Source organism: Furipterus horrens, unplaced genomic scaffold (genome assembly GCF_987537825.1).
Source record: "Furipterus horrens unplaced genomic scaffold, mFurHor1.1.pri manual_scaffold_11, whole genome shotgun sequence".
Lineage (NCBI taxonomy): Eukaryota > Metazoa > Chordata > Mammalia > Chiroptera > Furipteridae > Furipterus > Furipterus horrens.
Genome location: NW_028327181.1, coordinates 54833108 through 54856391, shown reverse-complemented (window position 1 = coordinate 54856391; position 23284 = coordinate 54833108). Strand labels below are relative to the sequence as shown.

At 53.5% G+C, this 23284-nt stretch overlaps 4 protein-coding genes and 1 pseudogene across 6 annotated transcripts; 1 reads left to right on the top strand and 4 right to left on the bottom strand.

The window, feature by feature from the left end:
- Positions 1 to 905: 905 nt before the first annotated feature.
- On the top strand, positions 906 to 6225 carry ACADVL (acyl-CoA dehydrogenase very long chain). The gene is made up of 20 exons (XM_090257432.1): positions 906 to 1053; positions 1148 to 1223; positions 1505 to 1570; positions 1656 to 1728; positions 1813 to 1877; positions 1987 to 2121; positions 2507 to 2651; positions 2926 to 3055; positions 3153 to 3278; positions 3629 to 3827; positions 4062 to 4166; positions 4568 to 4654; positions 4739 to 4801; positions 4904 to 5005; positions 5081 to 5178; positions 5278 to 5350; positions 5450 to 5522; positions 5610 to 5682; positions 5769 to 5844; positions 5920 to 6225. Exons 1-20 carry the CDS (start codon positions 1007 to 1009, stop codon positions 6058 to 6060), a joined length of 1953 nt encoding a protein of 650 aa, XP_090113558.1. The 5' UTR covers positions 906 to 1006; the 3' UTR covers positions 6061 to 6225.
- DVL2 (dishevelled segment polarity protein 2) lies at positions 5765 to 15305 on the bottom strand. Of its 2 annotated transcripts, none has more exons than XM_090257429.1 (15): positions 14893 to 15305; positions 11627 to 11696; positions 11150 to 11295; positions 10911 to 11020; positions 10654 to 10789; positions 10440 to 10530; positions 10226 to 10295; positions 9985 to 10124; positions 9829 to 9905; positions 8940 to 9007; positions 8645 to 8773; positions 8399 to 8530; positions 8078 to 8257; positions 7447 to 7665; positions 5765 to 7308 (listed from the first exon to the last, which is right to left on the bottom strand). In XM_090257429.1, exons 1-15 carry the CDS (start codon positions 15084 to 15086, stop codon positions 6860 to 6862), a joined length of 2211 nt encoding a protein of 736 aa, XP_090113555.1. In that variant the 5' UTR covers positions 15087 to 15305; the 3' UTR covers positions 5765 to 6859. The 2 variants fall into 2 exon arrangements, with proteins under 2 accessions (XP_090113555.1, XP_090113557.1); XM_090257431.1 differs by having other exon boundaries at positions 10923 to 11020.
- LOC149997713 (small ribosomal subunit protein eS1 pseudogene) lies at positions 11835 to 13009 on the bottom strand (annotated as a pseudogene).
- Positions 15306 to 15720: 415 nt separating the features above from the next.
- On the bottom strand, positions 15721 to 20113 carry PHF23 (PHD finger protein 23). Of its 2 annotated transcripts, none has more exons than XM_090292403.1 (5): positions 19878 to 20113; positions 18253 to 18284; positions 18005 to 18097; positions 16617 to 17457; positions 15721 to 16515 (listed from the first exon to the last, which is right to left on the bottom strand). In XM_090292403.1, the coding sequence occupies exons 1-5, from the start codon at positions 19909 to 19911 to the stop codon at positions 16301 to 16303; spliced, it is 1215 nt and encodes a 404-aa protein (XP_090148529.1). In that variant the 5' UTR covers positions 19912 to 20113; the 3' UTR covers positions 15721 to 16300. The 2 variants fall into 2 exon arrangements, with proteins under 2 accessions (XP_090148529.1, XP_090148530.1); XM_090292404.1 differs by lacking the exon at positions 19878 to 20113 and adding an exon at positions 18894 to 18928.
- Positions 20114 to 21000: 887 nt separating this feature from the next.
- Positions 21001 to 23052, bottom strand: GABARAP (GABA type A receptor-associated protein). The gene is made up of 4 exons (XM_090292636.1): positions 22832 to 23052; positions 22187 to 22265; positions 21949 to 22067; positions 21001 to 21460 (listed from the first exon to the last, which is right to left on the bottom strand). The coding sequence occupies exons 1-4, from the start codon at positions 22919 to 22921 to the stop codon at positions 21395 to 21397; spliced, it is 354 nt and encodes a 117-aa protein (XP_090148762.1). The 5' UTR covers positions 22922 to 23052; the 3' UTR covers positions 21001 to 21394.
- Positions 23053 to 23284: the final 232 nt, after the last annotated feature.

The window sequence follows — 23284 nt, the reverse complement described above, 5'->3', positions numbered from 1 at the left end:
CTTGCTCCACACACCCTGGCCCCTTCCCAAAGCCAGGCATAATTTAGCTACACCGTCCTAAGTGACTGAGGAAGAGGGTTACCCCCAAGGAGGCTCCCATAGCTCAAAAATAAAAGAAACTGAGCCCAGCTCCCTGTCTCCTTCTGGGCCTGTCCCCAGTGAGAATGGCAGAAAGAGGGACATAAGTTGCCTAGAATTTCTTGACCCAAAGCTAGAGAAGTGTAGGAGATGGAAGAGACAAGAGAATTCCTACCGTTCCTCCCAGGCCTGGGAAAACTCCACCTGCCCAGAGATCTAGCCTGGGCACATGTCTCAGGAAGAAACAGAAGGCAGGCAGAGTGAGGTAGATATTGAGGAACGTCTCAGAGGCCTAAAGGGGAGGGAGTGAACCCCAGGAGAGAAGAAGAGGTCCTTCCTACTGTGAAAATTTTGGTGTTTTCCAATTTAATGACACTTCCTAGGTCTCAGGAGAATATGCTTGGGACACTCACACCCTAGCTTGAGTCCCCCACCCACCCCACCACTGCCCTCCCTTTTGTAAATTTCACGGGACATACCAAGTAGTCCCCTTTCCATGCTTCTGGCATCTATCCTATCTATACTTTTCTTTTCCCACCTCTCCTTTCTAACTCCACCTGGGAAGTCTTCCTTTCAGTTCACCCTCCATCCCTCTGGCTGCAGTTACCTACGCTCCTCCCTCTTCAGCCCTTACCTATCCCATAACCCCTTCTGAGGGCTACACTCTAGTTCGGACAGGCGGAACGAAGCAGTTTGGGGGAGACAAGGGACGTTTGCAGATCACCCTGGGTCTGCCAGGATGCAGTACTGGGAGGCGCTCCGGAACTACAACTCCCAGCATGCAGCGGCGTCCTGAAGCTCCGCCCACCTCCCGGTGCATTGTGGAGGATGAGTCAGGGTTGGGGGGCACCCAGACTTTGGCAGACCGGACCCGAGCGCTAGGTCAACGCTCAAGGCAGCGGCGACCGGCGGCCGGAGCGGTTCAGAGATGCAGGCGGCGAGGATGGCCCCGGGTGTGGGGCGGCAGTTGCTGAGGTTGGGGGCGCTGAAAGTGTGTGTGTATATGCCAGGAGGGACGAGGGCAGCGGGCCTGGGGACGGGGCCAGGACTGAACCCCAACTCCCCGCAGCTCGCGACCCTGTGCTCTCCTGGGGCAGTCCCGGCCCTACCCAGTACGACGACCCTATGCCAGTGGGGCCGCTCAGGTATGTGACGACGGCCTCGGGAGCGGGGGACTCGGGAGTGGACGTCTGCCTGGGCTTCCAGGTCCCTTCCGCCACCGACAGGGGTCTCCCTCTTGTTCCCTGTCACCTGCCGACCGACCTGGCACCGAAAGTAGAGGAAAGGGCAAGCCAGGGTGCCCTGGGGAGGAAACTAGGGGAAAGGTCGCCAGACCTGCCTTTCCCGGCACCTGGTTCTTCCCCTGTGCTCTCCTTGGCATTTCGGCAGCCCCTTCCCCAGCCACGATAACTATCCCTTTCCCCAGGCGGTTCTGGACAAGTCAGATGCGGTCTCCTCTGAGGTTTCGACCAGGGAAAAACCCGCCAAGGCGGTATGTGGCCCTGAGGCCGGGAGGAGCTAAGCCAGGGGCGGACCCACCCCAGCCAGCTTCCTGAAACCCCCTTCTCCTGTTGCAGGAATCTAAGTCCTTTGCTGTGGGGATATTCAAGGGCCAGCTGACCACAGACCAGGTGTTCCCGTATCCGTCAGGTAAGGGACGGGGTAGTCAGAGCTGGGCTGGGGCAGGTTCACCTCATCACGTGGCCTGACCTGCCTGTCTCTGCTGCCCCGCAGTGCTCAACGAGGAGCAGACACAGTTTCTCAAAGAGCTGGTGGGGCCTGTGTCCCGTTTCTTCGAGGTAAGGAAGGACTGGGCCTGGGGAATAGAGAGCTCTGTCCCTAGTGGGGTGGTAGAGACGTTAAGGACCTTTAAAGGAACCTGGATGTGGGATCCTGTGCCTTCCCCAGGAGGTGAATGATCCTGCCAAGAATGACTCGCTGGAGCGTGTTGAGGAAACCACTCTGCAGGGCCTCAAGGAGCTGGGGGCGTTTGGTCTGCAAGTGCCCAATGAACTGGGTGGTGTGGGCCTCTGCAACACTCAGGTGAGGGAGCCTCAGTCATTTCCCAGTATCCCAGTTTACAGTCTGCTCAACTTGGCAGATTCAGCTCCTCCCTTACAGCTGGGGCTAACAAAGGTCTCTGCCAAGCATCTGTCCTGGGGGCCTATGGGATGTTGACTCTCTTGGTGTGTACGCACCGTCTCCAAACACACCAGCTCACCCAGGTTAAATCCTAATGACTAAGGTGGGGACCAACTGACAGGATAGGAAGCCACCAAGACGGGATGGACACCAGCCAGCCAGTGTCCTTCTCTGCCATGGTCCCACTTCCCCTCTCCTGGGAATGCCCAGGTCAGGCCCTGCCCACCTTTCTTACTAAGGGCAAGTCTGCATGGACACTTACAGCAAATGCTTGCTTCCTCTCCAGTACGCCCGCTTGGTGGAGATTGTGGGCAAGCATGACCTGGGTGTGGGCATCACCTTGGGCGCCCATCAAAGCATCGGTTTCAAAGGCATCCTGCTCTTTGGCACAAAGGCCCAGAAAGAAAAATACCTCCCCAAACTGGCATCAGGTAAGGCAGGCCTAATAGCCCCAATGGTTAGTGGTGTCCTGGGCTCGGTGAATATTAGGCTGGTACTACTTAGATCACCACATAGTTGGGTGTGTTGGTTGAGGGAGATTCTGGGAAGGCATGACAGGGTGCTGGTAGGGAAATGGGAAGAAACTAAATACTGCCTGAGATGTTAAGGGGTAATTGGCAGGGGTGAGGGTTGGTGCTCAGGGGCCTTCAATGCCCATGAAGATCCAGTGAAGGGCCCAGTGTAAAGGAGCTCTCTGCCCAACAGGGGAGACTATAGCAGCTTTCTGTCTAACTGAGCCCTCGAGTGGGTCAGATGCAGCCTCCATCCGAACCTCAGCTGTGCCCAGTCCCTGTGGAAAATATTACACCCTCAATGGAAGCAAGATTTGGATCAGGCAATCTACCTCCCATTTGTCCCTTCCTTTCCATCTCTGCCCAATTCCAGGCCACTGCTCTGTCCTCCACGCTCTGACTGCCCTTATTTTTTCACAGTAATGGGGGCTTGGCGGATATCTTCACAGTCTTTGCCAAAACACCAGTTACAGATGCAGCCACAGGGGTCGTGAAAGAGAAGATCACAGCATTTGTGGTGGAGAGGAGCTTTGGAGGTGTTACCCAGTGAGTGGATTTGGGGAGGAAGGGTTAAGCCAGGGAGGAAAGCAGTACTGAACTCTAGGACAGATGACTGTTACAGGTCACCCTGGGGATGTGTGCAAAAGCCAAAGCGGTTGGACATCACGTTCCCTTTGGGACTAAGATGTATGGAAAAGATCCAAAACTTTGGCTCCAGCAACCAATGAGCCCAACACATGGCATGATGAGGGAGCCAGGCTCCTCAGCCCTCTGGGCATGTAGGGAACTTTGCCTGCAGGCTGGTAGTTGTAGTACCTTCCTGGTTCCTAAGGAATGAAGGGGCAGTTTCCCCTGCAACTTGTTGAACACACCTCTGCTTCTCTGCCCTGACACAGTGGACCCCCTGAGAAGAAAATGGGCATCAAGGCCTCAAACACAGCAGAGGTGTACTTTGATGGAGTACAGGTGCCATCAGAAAATGTGCTGGGCGAGGTGGGGGGTGGCTTCAAGGTTGCCATGCACATTCTCAACAACGGAAGGTTTGGAATGGCTGCAGCCCTTGCAGGCACCATGAGGGGCATCATTGCCAAGGCGGTGAGTACCCTGCTTAAGTCCCTAGTTAGTCTAAGTTACAATGTCCCCCTTCCCATGCATCCCTGTTCCCTTGCAGGCATTCCCTCCACCAGACCCCTCCCCCACCAGCAGCTCTAGACCTGGTAGCTTAGGCCTCCCATCAACCCTAGTCTGAACTCTTGGCTATGGCCAAAGCCAAGCTCCTCTCCTGAGAGGCGTAGAGAACCACAGTGGGACACAGGTGCCCTCTTTCAGGTGGACCATGCTGCTAATCGTACCCAGTTTGGGGACAAAATTCACAACTTTGGGCTGATCCAGGAGAAGCTGGCCCGGATGGCTATGCTGCATTATGTGACAGAGGTGAGGGTCCTCCCAAGTTTCCCCAGTTGGGTCAGACTACAACCCCCAGCAGCACCTGGGGCAGTGGGTCTCCAGCTCTACACCAATGCCCTAGGGGATGCGGGGAGGCATAGTCAGCTCAGCTGCTGTAGAAGCGGGGGGCCGTGCTGTTCTGTTGAGTGCTTTCCAGAGGTACCTCAAGTTTGTTCTACTCCCACATGCACACTTACTTCATCTCTTTCAAGAAGTTAAATGCCTAAAAGCCCGATGAACTGACTCAGGGCACCAAATATTTCAATGTCCCTGATAGGGAGTTAGAAGATGAAGGGGAGCTGGGGTGGACCTGGTCTTGGAGATCTGGGTGATCAGACCGAATGTGATGCAGCCCTTTTCATTCCCATGTCCCAACCATGCAACCTCAGTCCATGGCTTACATGGTGAGTGGCAACATGGACCAGGGATCCACGGACTTCCAGATAGAGGCCGCCATCAGCAAAATCTTTGGCTCGGTGAGGTTCCAGGCCCACAGGGAGGGAGAGCCCAATTTGGGAGCTTGGCTCCTAAACCAATCTTATGTGTTTGTTTGTCCCTAGGAGGCAGCTTGGAAGGTGACAGATGAGTGCATCCAAATTATGGGGGGCATGGGCTTCATGAAGGTACAGGATGGTTCTCTGCCCTTGGTAGCCACAGTTGGGCTGAGAGGAGTAGGCAGACATCTCGCTCAACAGAGGCGTATGATTTGTCTTTCCCTGGGCTAGGAGCCCGGGGTAGAGCGTGTGCTCCGAGATCTTCGCATCTTCCGGATCTTTGAAGGAACAAATGACATTCTCCGGCTGTTTGTGGCTCTGCAAGGCTGTATGGTAAGCAGGAGGAGAACTGAAGGGAGGTGGTGGGGAGGACAGGGAATCCTGACTCTTGGAACCTCCTCCCCACAGGACAAAGGAAAGGAACTCACTGGGCTTGGCAAAGCTCTAAAGAATCCTTTTGGGAACGCTGGCCTCCTGCTAGGAGAGGCAGGCAAACAGCTGAGGCGGTAAGCGTAGAGGCCAGCCATAGGGGCCAGCCATAAGCGTAGGGGCTGGGGCAGGGCTGTGTATGGCAATTAACCACTCACTTTCCCCTCTCCTCTAAGGCGGGCAGGGCTGAGCAGTGGCCTGAGTCTCAGTGGCATCATCCATCCAGAGCTGAGTCGCAGTGGTGAACTGGTAAGTAGTCAAGACTTGGAGGGGTAGGGGACAGCCCGCATCAGGAGCTGATGGGGCTGTGCCCCCTCTGAACCCTGGGCGCCTTCCTCACCTCTTCAGGCAGTGCAAGCTCTGGAGCAGTTTGCCACTGTGGTGGAGATCAAGCTGATAAAACATAAGAAGGAGATTGTCAGTGAGTGAACCCTACCCCATTCCCAGCCCCCTCCTTTTCCTCTCCCCCCACCTGACACACCTCCCCCCAACCCCATCTACCTGACAGATGAACAGTTTGTGCTGCAGCGTCTGGCAGACAGTGCCATTGACCTCTATGCCATGGTGGTGGTGCTTTCCAGGTGAGGCATGTGGGAGGCCTGAGCTGCAGGGGTTCCTGGGCCTGGGTCACAGCCCTGATGTACTGTCTCCTCTTCTTTCCCACCAGAGCCTCAAGATCCCTGAGTGAGGGCCACCCCACAGCCCAGCATGAGAAAATGCTCTGTGACAGCTGGTGTATTGAGGTGAGATTTGGGGTTGCCAAGAGCAGGTGGGGGGGTTCAAGGAACAGTCCTGAACCCCTCCTTCCCTCTCCCCAGGCTGCAGCCCGGGTCCGGGAAAACATGGCTGCTCTGCAGTCTGATCCCCAGCAGCAGGAGCTCTTCCGTAACTTCAAAAGCATCTCCCAGGCCTTGGTGGAGCGGGGTGGCATGGTCACCAGCAATCCCCTTGGCTTCTGAACACTCCCAGCCAGGGCCTGGCCAGAAATGTGCCTTCTTTCAAGCCAAAGCCCAGGCCCCTTTCCTGTGAGCCCCGGCTCTGCCTTGGAGGGACCTCACCTCAGGACTGTGCCTGCTCTCAGGGGGAGCACCCAGGCCTTACAAATAAAAGTCCTCAGCAAGTCATGCTTGGCTACTGTGTCCGAGTCCTTTCCCTCGCTGCCTGCCTCCCTCCCAAAGAAAGGAGCCAAAGGCATAGGGAGTTTGCCCCTATTGCTTTATTTGGTGTTTTATACAGTAGCTAAAATAAATAGAGTAACAAAAGCAGCTATGTGGCCCCACATACCAAACATCCCAGCTTCCTTTGACTGCTGTCAAGGGTGACCAACCCCTCCTCCTCCCAGGGTAGCAGGACAGAGCTAACCGGGTGAATGCAGTAGGAGGTCACATTTTGGGGTTAAAAGAGGGGCCAAGGAGACAAGGATTCTTCATATAAAAGAGGAAATTCCTACTTAAAAAAAGTCTAAAAAAATGTAGAAAAGTCTATTTTAACCTTCAAAAAGGCTTACAAAAAACAATAAAGCTAAAAATAACCAAAGGTCCCCTGTACACCCCTGAGGAAAGGGGCAGGAGCCAGGCACTGCTGGTAAGTCACGGTGGTAACCTCATAGCAGGCAGCAAGCAGCCCACAGGCTGAGCCCAGGCACCATGGGAGGAGTGATGAGCACATGATTGACAAGACCTCCAATCACAGGACAGGAGCACCAGGCACTGGCTGGACAAGCCAAGGGTGGAGATCCAAGATGGCCCACTGCTGGCTCTACATGACATCCACAAAGAACTCACTGGGGTTGCCCATGGCCATGTGGAAGCTTTGGCGGCTGGCTGTCAGCTCCGGGGGAACTGAGCCTAGGTCTCGGACTGGAGGGGCCCCCGGGGGCTGCACTGCTGGAGGGACAGGAGGGGGAGGTGGGGGCATCATGACCACCATCATGGGGTTATAGGGGAGGGCCATACCAGGGGGTGGTCCATAAGGATGGAGCCCTGGGTGGGCTCGGAGATTAGGAGCACCCCCTGATGAGCTCCTGGAAGGGAGAGGGCCCCCATCACTAGTCCCACCAGGTTCCCCACCCCTCCGAAGGCTGCCCCCCCGGCTGGAGGGCTCGGACTCACTGCCGCTGCCAGACTTGGACTCGGGGGCCCGCTCCTCAGGCCTCCCTGTGCGCCCTGCCCCCCCATCACTTCGTGTGGACCCACTGCTCCGGCTCCCTGTTGGAGGAGAGGGAAGGGGGCAACTGAGCTCTAGCCCAGGGTCCCTTAGCCTCCCTAGCCCCTGCTCCTACCTCTCCTCCCTGGTTTCCCTTTGGTCCCTACCCACAACCATACTGAAATCTGGCAGTTACTTACCTTCACTGTGCTGGCTGCTGGCACTGCCTCCCCCATAGGTGTAGGACGAGAGCTCATGGTAGGGTGGGGGCTGGGGACTGTATGGGTGTGGGGCTGGATACTGGTAGGGAAAGGTGGGGAGTAGGGGCCAGGGGGTGGCCCCAGGCAGAGGAGCCAAGGTGTCCTGGTCTGAAGCCCCACTGGAGCCGTCATTATCATTCAGAGACAGGTTGACTAGGTCTGGAAAAGAAGTGAAGAGACGAAGAGTCACTGTTTCAAGGGGTCAGGACACCAAGACAATGAATGAAGAGGAACTGGGAACCTTTCCCCCAGAACCATCCATGATGGGGATTAAAATGAGGGCCTGTAACAGGAAATTCCCCACCTGCCACTGCTATCAGGACAGAAAATCAGCCAGGGCCACCATAAGTCCCATATGCTTTTACAAAAGACTCAGAAAAAAGTACCCCTGGCCTGGCAGACACAGCTCTGCGCCCGATACACAGCTCATTCAGCAGAACAGTGGTAGACGTCAGCCCCCACTGTGTCATCCGGCCACTGCAGGGCCTCGTGCAGGGCACGTACTGCTCAATGGTCCACAGTGGCCCTGGTTGGTTTCTGGGCAAGGTCTGGGTTAGAGACAGGCACTCACAACTCTCACAGCCGCCACTGAGGTCTCCAAAGACATAATAGCACTGCTCAGAGAAGGTGATCTTGTTTACGGTGTGCCGGATAAGGCCCGCCTTGAGCAGTCCACTGGCATACTTCCGGGCCTCACGTCGCTCAGGAAAGCCCTCTACGTGATGGTACAGCCAGTCAACCACGTCAGAACCTGGGACCACCCAGAGCAGAAAGAGGCCTCAGGTTCTCCTTCTTGACATCTGTCTCAGCCCTGGCCTGGGCCATTCCCAGCTTTGGCCTCCTCCTCATCCTGCTCCCCTTCCCCTGCCACCTGTGCAGGGCCCAGCCATACCCAGAAAGGCATTAGGGATGGTGATCTTGAGCCACATGCGGTCCCGAACTTCTAGTCCAGACTCTGGAGATGCCATAGCCTTGGTCACAGATGCCATGTCTGTATGGATGGAGAGACCCCGGCCCTCACAGCCTGACAGGAGAAGTAGGGAATCAGAGGCAGAGCCCACTCCCAAGGAGCAACAGGGTCACAACATTGCTGAGGGGCCTTCTGTGAAGAGGGGATGAGGCAGGCCTGAGGACTCACCATCAGGCAAAGAGGACCCAGATGTAATGGTGCTCATGGATGAGGAGCCTGGATAGGCTGGGAAGGTGCCAGTCAGTGCAGCTGAGTGTGAGACCCAGGCAGCAGGGTCAATTGGCTGTATAGGCTCATCTGGAACAGAGAAAGCCACCAAGATGATCACTTCCTAGTCCCAGAGAGCCATCCCTGTCCCTTCTTGACTCAGATGTGACCTTCCTCCACCCATTCCCTGTAGCCTTGGGACCTGGTCCCAGCCCTCCCATCCTCTCAGCTGCAGGCCCTTCTGAGCATCACTCACTTCGGGGCAGAGTAAAATAGGCTTGGGGAGAGGGATCCCAGCACTTGGCCACAGTCAGCACGATGGGGCTGTGGGGAAGAGGAGAAGGCCAGTCAAGCAGGGTGTGGGAGAGGCCTCAGGAGGGTGGAGGCCTAGAATGAAAATGGGCTGAGGGACAGAAAGAGGGAGAGAAGAAAAGAGCAGACAAGGTTGGGCCCAAGAAGGTGAGGGTGGAAGGCTCCATCCACAATGTGGATGACTCACCAACATGGGTAACTCTTAAAAACATACTGAGTCAGACAAGAGTACACACTGTACAATTCCATTCAGAGAAAGCCCCGAAACAGGTAGAACTAAACCATGTTGTTCAAGGATACATGCATGTGTGTTAAGAACACCAAGTGAAGCAAAGATTTTGTCACAGTGATGACAAAAAGAATCAGTAGAGTGATGACCCCTGGAGCACTGGGGGGAATTTCTGGGGTATCAGCAATCTTCTATTTCATGATCTAGGTAATGGTGACAGGGGTACTCATTCACTCTAGAATTACTCATTACATTATACATTTGTTTGTTTCATGGACTTTTTAAAAGATTTCATTCATTTACTTATTTTTTAGAGAGAGGGGAAGCGAGGGAGAAAGAGAGGGAAAGAAACATGGATTGGATGCCTCTCAGATGCCCCAAACTAGGGATCAGCCTGCAACCCAGGCATGTGCCCTGACTGGCAATAGAACCAGCGTCCATTTGGTTTGCAGGCCAGTGCTTAATCCATTCAACTACACCAGCCAGAGCTGGTTCACGTATTTTTAGATTAGTGCTATTTCACTACTTTTTAAAATTATAAAACAAAAAGGTGAAAAGGCAAAGACAAGAGGACTGAGGACCTGAGAACAGCTCAGAGGCTCACCCTGGCTTATGTACAATGTCTCTCAGCACCCGCACAGCATCATCATTGCTCATGTTCTCAAAGTTCATGTCGTTCACCTGGAAGTGAGAGAAAGTGGGTCAGAGGCAGGGTGGGAGAGGCTGAGAGCCCCTGCCCAAGTGCCCTGCCCCAGCACACCTGCAAAAGCATGTCCCCTGGCTCGATGCGCCCGTCAGCTGCCACGGCCCCACCCTTCATAATGGAGCCGATGTAGATGCCCCCGTCTCCCCGTTCATTGCTTTGGCCCACAATGGAGATGCCCAGGAAGTTGTACTTCTCTGTGGAAGAAGTCCATGTGACCAGGGGAAGCCCAGGCCACATGACCCCAAGCCCTGGAGACCAGGTCCCCTAACCCCCCAGTCCCCAGCTCCCTCCATACCCATGTTGAGTGTGACTGTGATGATATTGAGAGACATGGTGGAATCCGTAACGCTGCTGAAGGATGAGGTCTGTGGTGGGAAAAGGGGAAGGAGCTAGACTGCCTTCAACGACCCAGGGACAAGCCTGGGATTGTCTGTGCCCTTATACCCACTAAACCGAGGCCCAGGCCCCCAACTTCCCCAAAATCCAGTTGTCCCATGAGACCCCCTCACCCTCTCCAGGCGAGGTGGCCGTTGTTTCCTCCGCCGCCGGTGGCGTTTGAGGAGGCGAGAGGCACTGCTCTGCTCTGTGGAGCTGCTGAACCTGTCAGGAGGTTGGGAAGGGAGCACTTGTAAGCAAAGGTTGTCATGGGCCAAAATGAGAGGACTGGCTGAAGGAAGGAAGAGAAGGGACTGATACCCTGGGAAGAGATCTGTGGAGCCATACCTGCTCATGGTGTCGTCCTCATCCGAGTCCCCCAGGCTGGTGCTCTCTAGCTCACTGGTCATGAGGGTTGAGGAACTCTCGTACCCAGCCAGGTGGCGCTCCAGCCTTGAGGGGCCACTGGGCCTGTGGCCACCGGCTGAGTATAAATAGCAACCTCAGGAACCAGGCCTCAGGCTCCTTCCCCGCATCAAGTTTGAGGTCTAACCCAACCCTTTCCCAAGGCCAGTCTACCCAGTCTCAGGGCCCAGCCCCCTCACCGCCGTGCTCACTGCTATCTCTCCTGCGAGGCCGCTCCCGCCTCAGAGACACTACTGACTCTGTTTCCGTCTCAGGCTCCAGATTTTCCCGGCTGCTGGACACATTAGGGCTGGATGGGCAGAGGTGGGGCCAACCCGAGTCAGTGGGACAGAGCTCTAAATCCTCGGCTTCCCCACCCAAGACACTTGGATTCCCTCCTCACCTCCCAACCCTATACTCAAGAATCCCAAGGACTCACTGGAAGGATGGAGGCCTGGAGTCCCCAATGCCACTAGTCCTCTCCGGTGGCAAAGGGGGTAATGGTGGAGTTGGAGGTGCCAGTTCTGTCCGAGGCTCCTGGGCTGGGGGAGCGATCTCAGGTTGAGGGTTATCAGATGACACAAGCTAGAAGAGCGCAAATGATTCAAAAAAAGGGGGAAAAAAAAAAAAACTCTACCAGGAGGTGAGGCATATGAGATGGGAAAAAGGGAAAGGACTAGAAAAGGAGGAGACAGGGTCTAAGAGCCTGAAGAAAACCACAAAAAGAACAGAAGCAAGCCTTAGAGGCTCCAGGAGATGGCTGAGGGGCTCAACTGACTCTCCAAACAGGTAGAGAAGCAAAGAGCCAGGCCTCCAACAACTAATGAAAGGCTGAGTTATAAGGCCAGACAGAGGCTCAGAGGAGCTTGGGAATGTATACAGGAGAGACTAGGCCCTCATAGCCAGGGCCCCTTACCCAGGAGACTACCCTTCCATTGAAGCAGGGAAGGCGAGCACTGTCATCTGAAATTTCTTCTTTCACCACCCTGCCGAGAGACAGGATGGAAGTCAGTGAGACTGGACTTGCTCCCCCGACTCTTATCCCCAAGGTTCTCCCAATCTTCCTTTTTATCTCTTCTTTTCTTAAGTCACAAATAGAATTTTAATTTGTCACCATTAAAAGCCTGAATTTTATTACTATTATTTTTAAGTGAAAAGTCTGAATTTTAAACAGATTCTTGGACTGGGGGCTCATATATCAACTCTGGCGCCTGTCTCACCCACAGTGGCCTTTCCCGAACTGCTACCTTCACCACGAAGTATTCCCTATTCAAACTTGGACTTCTTCAGCATTTTGACTTTCCTAACAAAGACATCATGGAGCAAATAAATAGACTGGCAAGCCTTTGTATGCCTCTTCCAATGCTATCTTGAATCAATTTATTGACCATTTCTTTCAAGTCATTTGTCTGCACCTCTCAAGTCGTGATTTCCTTCATTTCCTTCCAGATCAGGCGGACCTGTTGATGCTGAGCATAAGAGGTCTTCCAAATCTGGTTGTTGCGTTTTTTAGTAAAACCAACATAGAAAAGATGAAGCAAATAACCGTCAGTAGTCTTGACATCTACATGAGCCACAATCACAGTCTGCCACTTTTTGACCATGAAGCACATTTTCTCACAGGTAAGATCCATGCCATGGAAACCAGTGGGGCAGTTTTTTCCCCTGAATCTCCTCAGTAATTAGCTTGAATTTTCTAAATACAACTTGATCATTCTGTACATCAGCTAGGCTAACTTCAAAATCCCGATCCTTGAGACCATTAGATGCGATTTTGGTTCTCTGAGTTCTCGTAACTAGTTTTTCCAGTATTTCTAATATTGAACACAACTGGTGCTTTCACATCACACCAATCTTTCTCAGAAAACAGATCAACCACTTTCTTTTCGGCTTCCTTTGTGCTGCCTTTCATAAGGTGCTTGCTCTTGCTGACCGCTATGGTGTTGCTCAGAGAGCTAAAAGGGCTCTCCCAACCTTCATCCAGTTCAGGAATGTTCTTTCTCCCACCCTGTCCAAGTCCTCTTCTCTCACACTAAAACACTTCACTCTTACACCTAAGATATCTCCAAACTCAATTCTCTTTCCTTATTCCTCCTTCTCTCCCCAGCTCATCATCAGGGGCTCATTGCTGCTCCAAAGATTCCCTCTGATTCAAACCTCTCAAAGTTCAAAAGCCATTCCTGAACATTATCCTTGCTGCCCCAAATATCTATGTAACCTTGGGACCTTGCTGGCAGCCTCCCCCCAACTTCCACACTGTTCCTCACACACCTTCCCCAAAAACATCTTTGGTCCTCATCTAAGACTCTACTCTTAATTTTCCTTAGTTTTCTCTAGCTCACTCCCAGAGACCAATCCAAGTGTGCCGTCTTTGCCTAGGTAAAAATACCCATTAGACCAAAGAATGGTACTTCCTCACTAGGCTGAGAGCTTCCAAGGGGAGGGGAGGCTCAGCTTCCTGTTCTTCTTTGCCTCACCTGGCACAAAACTCTGCACTATGCAATCTGCTCCGCCTCACAGACTCCAATGCTCAACGCTGGGGGTCACCTCTCCCATGGGTTCCTTGTGATGGACTGGACTTAACCCTTCTTCTTAACCACCATATGAAATCATTAATGTTCAACAGCATGTCCTGGGCACACAACAAAGTACCTGACAATTCACACACATCAATGAATACTTGACTAAACGAATACACATATGAACTATGAGGCTCTCTACCCTGAATAGAATCAATCAAACTCTCACACACCCTTACCCCCAAATTAGGACATCCTGTCTGATTAACCCTTTAGCCTAATATGGTTCTATAAGCCTGGATATATGCCAACTTAATTCCATTTACTTTCAATGTCACAAACACAGCCCAGTCACTACCAATCTGTCTGAGCATAATGTAGTATTTATAACATAATGCCACTCTGTCTTAGCATAGCCTAGCCTGCCAAAGTATTCCAGTCTGTATTACCATAACCTAGTTTATGGAATAGTCAGACTCAATACTGCCAACTATCACTGACCAAGACTTGACCGTGTGCTATGAACTGCACCTATACTAAGCATTTTACTCTATTTTACAGATGAGATCAAGGCAAAAAAGTTTTTAAAATTGCCCAATTACACTGCTGACATATAGAAGAACCTTGATTTAAATCCAAGGTAACTCCCAAGGCAGTGCCACTTTCCCAATGGCCAACAATCTTTCTAGATAGAGCCCAGTCAATTCAGCTCTCCTAGAACCTAGGCTATCCCAGCTTAATTCAGCCTGCCTTCAAGAGCTGAGATGGAGGACCCAGAGGGTTCAGTACCAAAATTATAAACATAAAAGGGCTTACTCAGCATTATTTAAAGTCCCAGTTTAGCCCAGAATGTCCCAAATTAACCCAGGATAGCCCAATCTATTCTAGCACAGCCTAGAATGCCCACACATGCAGCTGTCTGCACCAGTATAGGTTAGCATATCCCCATACAGCTGTCTATATTAGCATCGACACTTAAGAGCCCTGTCTGCTCAGTACTGAGTGTACCAATAAAAACTAGGCCCCAATACAAACTAAGATCAACTAATATGACTCAGGAGAGATCAGAATGGCCCAAGTTTCTCCAGAATAACCCAATCTACCCTAGGACATCCTAGAACACCCCAATATAGCACTTGCTGCATTAATACAGATTACAACGTCCCATAACAATCCTGGCTGCCCTAGTATAGGACAGAATGTCTCGAGCCGCCTCAGCATAGCTCAGTCTATATCAGTAAATTCCACAATACTACACAATATCCTTGTGCGCTACAGGACTGCTCTGAATTAACTTAACTAGCAGAGGGTAGATCAATCTACCTGGGCACAGTCCAAAATATCCCAAAATAAACCAGTGTGCCCCACTCTATTCCAGTATAGCCTGATATTCTCTAATCTGGTTTATGGTTTGGTATAGCCCAGTCTTCCTCCTACAACTCCGTGCACCTCAATCTGTCCATGCATACATAACCTTGTCTGTCCTGGGATATCCAATCTACCTCAACATAGTACAATTTGGTATAAACAAAAAGAGACTACAATCTGCTCCAGATAGCTCAGAAAAATCCCAGTATGGCCCAAACTAAACCTGTGCCCTTCAATATTGCTCTATCAATTCCAGCACAGCCCCCATTTGTCCCAGTCTAGGCCTCGCGCTCACCCGAAATCCTGATCCATAGACTTGAAAAAGTACTTAGCGCCCGCGGGCCGCTGCAGGACGCTCTTGAAATCCCCGAGAGTGATGCGCTCGGCAGGGACAGGGATCTTCACCAAGTAGGGAGTCTCTTCTTCATCCAGGTGGTAAATCACCTTCGTCTCCCCGACACTACCGCCCCCAGCGCTGCCGCCCGCCATGGTCTCGCCCGCGCGCTCTCCGGCTCCACCGCCCACCCAACTGGGCTAATCGCCCCCACCGCGCCTGCGCACACCCGCAAACCGACGGGCGAACGCGGACTGGACTACCCCAGTGCAAGAGAAATATAAGAGGGGGAAAGGTGGGGAGTCCGCAGGCTGACTGGCCGCGGGGCGCGACCGAGCCGCGGACTGGGCCGCCGCCACCTCCACGAACACCCTTCAGCGCCCCGCCCACCCTCCACATCACGTGACCCAGGCCCGGCCCACTCGCGTCACGTGACTCACCACCCCCTCCCCAGTGTCCCCACCACGTGATTGCTTTCAGCAATGGTCTCTCAACCCTTGAGGGCCCCGCCCCCGAAACATGCTCCCCCACCCCCTCAGGCGGGGAGCTCCAAGCAACTCGGACCCGCTGCAGCGTGCAGGCACGTAGGGAGTGAGGGTGGGGCTTTGAGGTCCTAGACTGGGGTTGAAATGGTGCAACGCCAATGAGGGCCATAGAGTTGGTGGGCGAGACACAGAGCCTGGTCATTTTCAGCTCGGACTTTTGAGAGGTGCGTTTTCAAGACCACCTCCAGCCATCTTCTGCAGCTTTTCCAAAGCATCCCTCCCAAGCAGGCTAGTCAGTGAGGGCTATAAACACAAAAAAGCCCACTCTGCTTTATTTACAACACGCAGGCTGTCCGCACAAACAGCTGGCCAATATTATTAAAAACAAGAGGTGAGAATGGTCACCTGTTTTTCCTCCTCCCTCCTCCAGCCTCTCTGGTTGGTACTCCACTTCTAAGCAGCCATGCCCAAAAAGGGAAGTCCAAAAGTAAAAATAAAACCAGTGTAGAATAAATGGGGAGCAAGAGAAGAAAAGATTGAGGGAGGGAAGTGCTATATTTACACTAGCGTTTTATAGACAACTGTCCCATTCCATCGCAATTCCAACGGTTGCCCAGAATATGAGAGGTGGCAGGTCCAAGGGACAGAAATTAACTGTCTAGGGACCCACACAGTCTCCACCCCCAACTGTAATGGGTCCCAGTTCAAATGCACAAGATCGGAAGGAAGAGTAGAGCAGGAACTCATTTCCAAACCAGTCTCCCTTGGGAATTCCTTCCTTGAAGTGGGACAATATCCAAGCTTCAGGGGATTGGCTGAGGACCCTGAGGCTCAGGTCCCAAGTCATGTTGTCATTTGGAAGTTCCAGCCGAGACACAGTGATGTCAGGGCTCTCCAGATTTTGGAGGCCCCCCTAACCGCCGGGCCTCCGGCCGCAGTTCCTTGCACTTCTGGCAGTAAAAGAAGTCAGGGACATTAGTCTTCTTAATCTTAGCACAGGAGAGGTGGATCCATGTTCCACAGAGGCTACACTCAATCATGGGCCTCCCAGCAAAGGGCTTTCGGCAGTAACACGTGATCAGGTCCCATGAGTCATCACCTGGGGAAAAAATTGGTTTGGTGTTGTGGCAGAGCTGTTGCACCCACAATAGCTCCATACCCATCATCCCAGCTGCCCCTGAGCAGCCCCAAACTTCTCACCTGATTCTACCATGATGTCCTCATCCATGACCCGCATCTCGCCTTCACTGGAGCTGGCATCTCCATCTTGGCTTGTTTCAGTGCTACCCACCTCCTTACTTTCACTGTCAGTGGGAGGGGCTCCTTCAGGGTGCACTGTGGAAGGGGGCCTAGGAGCCTCAGGGGGTGTTGACAGCACAGGGGCTGGGGTATCACCCCCTACCACTGATACCATCTCTTCCTCCTCATCATCCTCCTCCTCTTCCTCCTCCTCCTCTTCAGAGTCTGTATCACTGGGAGGTGCCCGGGGAGGCCCAGGAGGTGGGAGTCTATCCCCCCGCTCTGCCTTTTTCAACTTCCGCTTCTTGCTCTTCTTGATTCGAGATCTCTTCTCCCCATCACCAGGGGCTGGGCGAGGCCTCCGAAGCACCCCAAAGCCAGCCCCTGCTCCTGGCCCCAACTTTCGGTTCTTTCGGTCCTTCTTTCGAGAAGGCTGGGAGAGGTCCCCCTGGGAAAGGTGCACTGGGGTTAGAGCAGCTGGGGGCCGGGAGGCATGTGTGAGGGATGAGGGGGACAGTGGAGATGCCATTTTGGGCCCATCTAGATCAAAGAGAGAGTCCTTGAGCTTCATCTTCTCAAGCAGGGTGGCACTATCAGGGGCCTGCAGACGAGAGAAAGTGGACCTTGGAGGTCCTGCCTGTGTGGGACCTGCTTGAGCGGCCCGTCTCTTGGATGACTTTGCTTTCTTAACAAAGGTCTGGATAGTTCGGAGATCTGAGGGGGCCGAGTCCCAGCCATCACTGTCTGCTGCACTCTCACCTCGCAACGGAGAGCTGGAGCCAGAGGCTGGCCAGTCACTTTCCTTAAAAGGGAGACAAGACCAGGGTCAGAATGAGGCCTAGTGTCATTTCACTCAGTTTCTCTACTTACCCAGCTTAAAAACTAGAGACTAAGCTCCCCTAAAACACCCTGCCAAAACCACCAAATCTCACTGAACTCAAAAATGTACCCCTACCCCAATTCCTATTAGCATCTCCTCTTAAGCACCTGTTACTTCTGCCCTCAAATTCTAGCCATTTCCTTAATTCCCACTGCCTTTGCAACACTGTATCTCTCCAACAAAAGCCCTTTCTGTACAGCCTTACTGGTTACCACTTTCAGCTTCCCAAAATTTACCCAAAGCACCTTCCTTTAACAACGCCCCAAAACGATTCACTGCTCAAGCCACCTAGCTCTATTAATACCACCCCGACCCCAAATACTGGTTTTCCGACTAGTTTCTAATTACCCTAGTCGTACATGTAATTTTTGGTAGGTTTCTCCTATAAATAAGTACAGTTCCATTTGCTCAATGAACGCTCTATAGTCCTAGGCCACCACCGTCAAGTCAGTTGGCCTCCTGTTCTTACCTCTTTGCTAGGGGGGATGTAACCGGCATAGGCCAACACAAAACTGCAGAATTTGTTGAAATCCTCAATTGTTCTCCGACGTTTCTCTGGTGGCTGAAAGGAAGGAAACTTGTATCACATGGAGTTCAAGAGAGGCATTTCCAAAGCAGAGTCCCAGGAATAAGGACCTGGAAAAGGTAGGAGGGAAAAAGGAGGGGGAGGAGAGAGTCGGACAATAATGCTAGGCTGCAAAAGTAAGGAAACCTCACCTGAGTCTCTGGCTTAAGGGTCGGAGGTGGATCTGTGAAAGCAATAAAAGCTGAGTCAAGGCACTAGGAAAGAGTCTGGGTAAAACCCCACCTCTAAACCTTGGAGATCCCAAGCAAACCCCCAGTTCTCCCAGGTCCCTCAGCCTGGCCAGCAAGCCCCTGCTGTGCTGGGCCCGCCTCTGCTCCTCCTTCCACCCCTGAGGGGCGGAGCCTGGGCGCGGCGCCTTCTAGTGCCTCGATATAGCGCTCCCCTTCCCCCAACCGGAGGCCTGGCGCCCCGCCCCCCCTCACGGTTTCTCTAGACTTGTCTACTCGGATCTCTCAGCGCCCCACCCCGCCATACCGCTCCTGGGACCAAGCCGAGCAGCCGCCGACCCCAATCCTTCACAGGCGCCCAGTACCCGAGTTCCTGCCGAGCTCCGCTCTACCACCCCTGGTCCTTCCAAGACCACGCCGCCCGCCCGCCGGCCCCCAGGATCTAGGATGACCACGCTCAGCCGCTCCCCGCCCTCCGGCCCCTTCTACTCGAGCACGAGGCTCGGCGCGCCCCTCACCCCCACCTTAAACACACACAGGCTCACACATCCAACGCCACTTTGCGTCCGGGACAGACCAGAGACCTCACCCGGACGTGGCCCCACCTGCTCCCCACATAGCGCGCTCCCCACAATTTCGCTGTCCCTCCGCCCCCATCCGGGGCTTTGGCCCCTCCCCGCCTCGAGCTTCCCGGGCTCCCCGCCGGGCCCCCGGACCGAGTTCGGAGCTCTCTCCGCCCCCCGCCTTCGTCCCCGTACTCACCACCAAGTCACCCCCACCCTCATCCCTGTACTCACCACCAAGTCACTAGCCTATGGACCCCTAAACTCTAGACCCCCGCCCAGCTACTCTCTCCTTCCACAGCAATCCCCCACTGCTGCCGCGCTGCCCCCTCACCCTCCACGACCCAGGCTTTAACCCTCTTCGACCAATTCCCCCATTCCACCTCTCAACCCGCCGGTCTTAATCCCCCCACCCCTCCCCACCGCCTCTAAACTACCCAGCTCTCCTCGCTTCCCGGCCGGCTCTCCCCAACTAACCCCCGATACAGGTCCCTTACAGCAGACAATACCCAGACTCCCTCTTCTCCCCACAACTATCTTCCCACTCCTCCAACAACCACCGGGCTATCTCCAGCAGCAACTACCGGGAGCTCCGGCACCACCGCAACAAACTCCCCCACCTAAGCGAACTCCCCGGGCTCCTCACTCAGTCCTCTTCCACCGCCACCCTTCTCAACAACTCTCCGGCCCCCAGATTCCCCCAGCTACTCAGCTTCAGGGCCCCAACCCGCTAGAGGCCCTTTCGGCCCCTAACACCCAAAGCTCCGGATTCCCAGCTCCTATTCCCCACCTCTGCCGCCTCCAACACACCCAGCATCTGATCTCCAACTACCCCCAGCTCCGTCTCCCACTCCTCTTTCTCCAAGGTCTCTCAACTCATCGCTCTCCTACCTCCAGGGGCAGGCCCCCGAAACCCTCCCCACGCTCCCTCGCTGGGCTCCGGGGCTCGACCTCCAAGTTTGCCAATTGATTCCTTGACCGCCCCCCTCCGGCTCAGCGCTCCATGCCGGTCGAGAGCTCGCTCACCTTCGGGACTGGGCTCCGCCATGGCTTCCAGCATCGCCCCCTCCCCTCCTCCCGGTCCGGCGCCCCCCTCCCCTGAGCAGGGGATCCCGGTGCCTCCTCCGGTCCTCGGTGTTCGTACTGCCTCACTCCACAGAGGTGTCTGCCTCGACCCGGTTGTGACTCGAGTCCGCTAGCCACTGCCGCCACCTCCCTCTACCACTGCCTCCCGCACTCCCGGACCGAGCCCCCTCCCCCCGCGCCGCCGGTCGCCTGCTCCCTCCTCCTTTCCACTCCCTCCCTCCCTCCCTCCCTCCCTCCCTCCTCTCCTCCCTTCGCGGGCGCCGACAGGCAATGCATCAAGGGGCTTGTAGTCCGTCTGGCGGCAGCGGGAAGGGGACTGCATAAGCCTAGGGAACTTCAGTTCCCAGCAAGCCACAGATTAGCGCAGGCGCATTAAACCCCTCCCATCCCCCTGGGAGTGGCGGGGAGACTGAGAGCCGAGGGTAGAGCGGAAGAGCGCGCACAGGCTCCTGGGAAATGTAGGCTGGGCGGGACTTAGAAAGGGGAAAGAACGGATTAGAACTTTCGGCCACCATACTGCCTCATTTTGCAGCTTCTTTCTCCCCTGGGGGACCGCCCCACTTCCGGTCAGACAGAGAAGTGGTTGCTGGGAGATGAAGTCCTTGTGGTGATAATGGCTTCCCTCCTCCTAGTCTTCTCCCTCCCTTGGATTCCGCTCTATTAGATGACACATGCCCGCACAAAGTCTGGCCAAGTGACATGCAATTGAGGACTAATCCTTTTACCACCTCCACACACGAAAATATCTTCCTTAATCCAAAAGGTTGTAACACACTTGGATGTATTTATCTAAAGTAGGTAGTTTCAAACCTCCTCCACAGGAACCCACAGTAAAGGCACTCTTTATACCAGGACCCAAAACACACGTATGTACAACTTTAGTTTCAAGAAACAATACTCAGAGTATCCCATCCATCACAACAAAGGCATACTGTTTATGACAAGGGAAAGCCTAACATCAACAGAATAAACCAAAATATATTACTACCCCTCCAACCTCATCTTTTCCCACAGACCACCAAAAAACAGAAGGGGAAGAGTAGCAACACAAAGCAAAATCCAATTCAGCTTGGTGGTTTCCTCTTTATTGATGTGCCTCCTACCTTTCCCCCGACAATTTCAGACCCTTCCATCTACCCCAAAGAAAGGTAGTAAAAGGAAAAGATTGTTGGGGTTCTGAGCCCCTTGGCAGTTAGAAAGGAAATAGAAACCAAAACAATCACTGGATGTGACAGAGATGGACAATCAAGTCTAAAGCAGAGTGGAAAAGGTGGTAAAGAAACGGGAAAGGAGAAAGGAGAGGTACTAGAGGCCATCTCCCCCATTAACCCTCTTGCTAAGAGGTTATGGTGAAGAGCCTCAAACATTAGGAAGTGCAGGTCCTGAAGGGAGATCAAGGAAGGGAGGGCCACCTCTCTCTCTGTAGAATGCGACCCCCCACCACAGGCGCAGCAGCTTCACAGGCCATAGACACTTTCATCACTGTAGGCAATGTATAGAAAGAAGTCTTCTTCGTGGTGTTCCTGGGGTGAAAGCAGAATATAATGGTACTCAGGCATCTGGCTGTTAAGTTACTTGATCCACCCACCACCCAAACACATTTTTCAAAAACCATTTTTGAAGACCCCCTAGATCAGTGCCTTGATTCTCTCCCTCACTTGTTCCAGGACCTAGCAGCCGAACAGGATTATCCCTAGCAGCAGCCCTGAGCAAAAAATAAAATAAAATAAAATAACCTCAAATTGTTCTTTCCTGCCTTGGAATGAGGAGGGGACTAGGACTGCAGGGAACCCATATCAGAGTAGTTGTTCCAGCTCACTGTTCTCTCCCTTCTATTCCGACTACCTTGCCCAAATCCCCAGCCCAGAACTACCAAGAAATTTTAAGGCCAAAGATAAAATTGAGAACTAAGCAAGCCAGCTGGTTCAAGAACTGTTGACCTAAAACTTCCTTCCCCTCAAGCTCTTCCATCTCCCTCTCCAAAGCCTCCACTACTTCCCAGTCACCATACCTGGTATAGTTGACCCATCGTGGCACTGGTGGGTGGAATGACATTGTTGACAAAGAAAAACAAGGCATCCTCAGCTCGGAGATGAATTCGTTTCCGGATCAAGAAATAGAATTGACCAACTGCCAAAAATACAAGGTGTGATAAAGTCACAAATACCATAAATGCCTTCAAAAAAACAACTGCTATGTGGACCCTCCTCCCACAGTTAGCAAACCTGGGTATTGGGTCAAGTTCCCACCTGTGAGATCAGAAGGCACCAGATATTTCTTTTTGTCCAAGTCTCCTATCCGAGCTTTGGGAGCCTTTTCTACTATCACCTGATAAAGGGAAAATAAAAATTAGAAGACATTAGATATTACAGCCCCACAGCTCCACCTGTCAGGAATGTAAGCAACAATATTCCTGGCACCCAAACCTACCCCAGACTCATTTCTCTTTGTCTCTGAACACGCGGTGTAGCCCTGAGTAGAGACCCCGGAGCCCACTGACTCAACTCGTCTCAACCTCCAGGACCCTGAATAGGGGGAATTGTGATAAACAACTATCTTAATCAGACGGCAATGACTTGTATGGGCCGACTACAGCTTCAATCTCAAAAACCTAGCCAGCTGGGGGGAACCATGTGACATTAAGACTGTCAAACTCCCTACAGCCTCCCACTCGAATTCCAAGGTCTTCTCTCTCCCGTCTACACCCTTTCACCTACAGCTACCACTACTATCCCTCCTTTCACCTCCAGTCCCAAAGACAGCAGTTTCACGATCGTTCCCAATCCCACCACAAGCCGCAGCCTGATGCCCACGGCGCCCGCTCCAAACGCAAGCCCAGGCTGTGGCGTCAGTGCCAGGCGCCCTACACCCTTGGCCCTGGCTACCGTCCTCACCGGGACCCGGTCCGGGTATTTCTTTCGGATCTTCTCGCCCTCAGAGCGGCGCTTCTCGAACGGATGCTCCTCTTTATACACGAACTTCATCCTCCCGGGAACCGGGCTGGACCGGACTGGGCTGAGGGAACCCAGGGAGGGGGGGCCGGGACAGGGGGCGGCGGCGGCTGCAACGACGGTGGCGACGCGCAGGCGGATTCAGCGGAGCGATCCCAGGACTTGCGCCACTTCCCTATTCGCCAACCCCACCCCCGCCCATCAGGAGCCGCCCTGCTTACTAGTTACGCCACCAGCGCAGCAACCCTAACGCTGCTAGCTTAGCACCGCTTACAGCCCGCGCCCCCCAACGCCATCAGCGTAATCGCTTTGGAATCAACTTGGGGGCTGAGCAGGCAACGTAGCAAAGGTGGTTGGCTTTTCTACCATCGAAAATAACTTAAAACCTATTTCCTA